Genomic DNA, 3210 nt, shown 5'->3' on the forward strand with positions numbered 1-3210 from the left:
GGGGGTGGGGGGTGGGTGTCAGAGCACTTCTGCCCCCCTCATGGTCACAGGTAGTCACTGGGCTGGAGGTCCCCAACTCTTCACACTCCCCTTGTCCCTCTCTCACCAGTTGACCGCTCTTTGCAAAACCTGTCCCTGGCTCAGTCCCTCTCCCTGAACCTGAAGAACCACTACAGCTTGGACGTCCACCTGCCGTCCACCTCCACCCCCGCCAGTATCCTGGGCAGCCCCGTGGCCCCCGGCTCCCTGACCGCCCTGGGCGCTGGGGACTCCTACCTCAACCTGGTCACCCTGGAGAGGGGCGGCCACCGCTTGGGCAGCAAGGAGGGGGACGAGTGCCTGGCCGTGCTGGAGGGGCAGGACGGGCTCAGCCGGCGCGTGGAGGGCTCCGAGGTCAGCGACTTCGCTCTGCTCAATGGGAGCAGCCGGCAGAAGGCGGACGACACAGAGAGAGGGGATGAGGACAGGTAGGACGTGCCACCTCCATCTCCCGCCAGCGGAGTGGGAGCATCCCTAAAAGACCCTCCTGCTTCCCTGGCCACATTTCGGAGGGCTCACGGCAGCAGGGGCCGGGGGAAGGGCTGTGCTCTGGGTGCTGAGGGGCAGGGACACCAGCCCAGGGGCTGTGCACTGGCTCGGGTGCAATAAACTGGGGCAAGGAACCCACCGTGTCCCCTCATGGGGTCACTGCCTGCCCTGTTTCTGTCTCCCTGCTGCAAGATGCTCATTGCCACATCACTCCAACATCTCTGGGCAATGGGTTGCACTGATGGGACCCAGCAAAGATCTTTTGGAGAGCCTGGGGCAGCCGGCCTGAGCCCTCCACACAGGTAAATACTTGCCCAACACCTCCTCTCTCTGCCTTTGCTTCCCAGGCGGCAGCAGCCCATTCCCAAGATCAACCCCCCCCCACCTATCCTACGGAAAAGGTCAAGCAAGACCTCCCCGAGCCTGGAAGTGGAGGTGAAGCCCGAGAGCACTGCCCACGTGAGCCTGCCCAGCCCCAGCATCTCCAGCCTCACCAACATCGCCGTCAGCTCCCTCACCCTCTTGGACCCCGAGACAAGGACTCCCGCACAGAGCGCTGCCTCCGGCACAGAGCCTGTCCCTGCTGGGACCTGCCAGCGTGCTCTGGGCAAGGACAGGACTGGAGAGAGCAGGCAGATGTCCCCCCTGGCCAGCTTCCATGATCTCGCAGCCAGCGAGGCCCTGACCAAGGATTTGGCCGCCCTGGCCAGCCCCACGGACATCACGCTGCCCTTCTCCCCCGCGGATGACACCTGCTTGCACATCAGCTTCTCAGAAGATGAGCTGCTGGAGCCAGAGCTGGACGCTGTGGGGGGACCCAGCAGGGTCCCCCCTTAGTGGGAAGGCAGTAGGTGGGCAGCTGGCTGGCAGGCAGTCCCAGCAGCTCCATCCACACCACTCCACCAGCCCATGCTGGGGCTGGGGACTTCTGTGCCCAGGCTGGGAGGCAGGTCCCTTTGCTGTCCTCATCCCATGAAGCAGCTTCCCCCCACCATGTGTGGGGCTGCCAGGCATGATGGCACCCTGTCCTCAGTCTGCAGCAGCTCACACTGCCTTCCTGCTGCCCTGTCCCCCCAAAATGCTACCCATCCCATCCCCCTCACACAGCCAGGGGTGCTCTCTCCGCTGCTGCCTGGCAGAGACACAATTTGTCACTACATCCCTTCTGCTGGCCAGGTGGCCACGGGCAATGGGAGCCCCCGGGCAGGGGCAGGGCCATGAACACCCAGACACGAGGCTGCTGTCACTGACCTGGTCCATGGGTTGCCATCCATGGTGACGATGCCCATGGGGCTGTGTGGCACAGCCACCGTACTGCCCCCCTGCCCCGCTCCCCGAGGTGGCTACCACAGGCTGGGTCTCCCCAGGGCATCACCACGCTGTGCCCAGCCCTGCTTTTGGGGACAGCAGCCACCACCGACATGTCCCCACACAGCGAAGCCACCACTGCCTCCCCACACAGGTGCCTTTTCCCACTCCCCACGCAGGCTGGGGACACCACTGGAGGCCAATAACTGGGTGCAGGGCTGGCTCGGGGAGCTGCTGCTGTGGTGGGTGCCCCCCACATCTTGGGGTGAAGGTGGGAGAGCCCTGCCGTGCCTCTGAGGAGCTGGTGGCTGCTCCATCGTGCTGATTTTCGGGTGTAACAGTGTGGTTTGGGTTTGGTCTCAGAAGTGTGAGAATCCTGGGATGAGTTAAGGTTGAAAGCAGAAGCCCAGCTCTGGTTGAAGGGCCGAGGCCACAGTGGTGGCACGTGTCCCCTTCAGCCCGGGCAGGTTTTGGGGAGGGACCTGAGGAGATGCTCATCCACCTCGGGTGTTTGCGAGAGGGCGTTGGGAAAGTGTTGGAAGGTCGAGTTGGGGAAGTGTCGAGCAGGAACGGAGATTTGGAGCAGCCACACTGCCTGTTCCCAGCACAGCACCTCTCCCACGGGGACAGACAGGGGTGACAGGACATGTACCCCAGGGCCAGCAGGGACTATGTCAGCGCTGGCTGGGAGGAGCTGGTGGCACCACCACTGGTGACCAGGGCTGGGGTTTGTACAGCTGTGGCTGGGCTGTCCCGTAGTGCAGTAGAGACAGACCAGCCCGTCCGTAGGAACACAGTACACTGCAGTTTGGTTACTGACTTTTAAAGAAATAAAAAATAAAAAATAAATGTGTCTGATTTGCAGAGCGAGCGCTGTGGTCTCTGCCCCACTGGGGCCCCTGCACAGGGAGCCCTGAGCCACCATCCCCAGGTGTGGACTGGGGACCCCCAGGTATTCCCAAAGAAGAACCATCCCTTCTGGGAATGATGCCCCTGGCCGGCTCCCCTGCACCCTCCCCAGTCCAAACAGGGGGGCCAGCAGCCCTCTCTGGGCTCAATCTGCAATCAGTCCCAACCTGGGAGTCCCAGCAGGAGGTCCTGTGTCCCCAGGGATGCTGCCACGCAGGGGACAGGTTCCTCAGTCAGGGATGGGGCTCATTTCCAATGCAACCCCCCCACCCCGAGCCCAGCAGCACCCACACCGTGCTGCACAGCACCGAGCACTGCCACCTGCCACAGCCCCCCGGCAGGGACCCGCTCCCCACACACCCCCTCTGCCCTTTCCTGTCTCCATTTCTGCTCCTGATATTAACCCTGGCCCCAGCACACAGGGTGGGAGTACCACGGGTGGAGGAGGTGGATCACAGGCAGGGG

General features: G+C 63.3%; 1 protein-coding gene across 1 annotated transcript in view; it reads left to right on the forward strand.

Annotated features, from left to right (window-relative positions):
* Window positions 1–2500, forward strand: part of LOC106888459 (carboxyl-terminal PDZ ligand of neuronal nitric oxide synthase protein-like) — a 36635-nt gene extending 34135 nt beyond the window's left edge. The window contains exons 11-12 of the mRNA XM_014942702.1: window positions 286–467; window positions 876–2500. Coding sequence (XP_014798188.1) covers window positions 286–467; window positions 876–1365 — 672 coding nt within the window. The 3' untranslated portion in view covers window positions 1366–2500. The remainder of the gene's footprint in view (window positions 1–285; window positions 468–875) is intronic.
* Window positions 2501–3210: the final 710 nt, after the last annotated feature.

This window comes from Calidris pugnax, unplaced genomic scaffold, assembly GCF_001431845.1.
Source record: "Calidris pugnax isolate Ruff unplaced genomic scaffold, ASM143184v1 scaffold102, whole genome shotgun sequence".
Classification (NCBI taxonomy): Eukaryota; Metazoa; Chordata; class Aves; order Charadriiformes; family Scolopacidae; genus Calidris; species Calidris pugnax.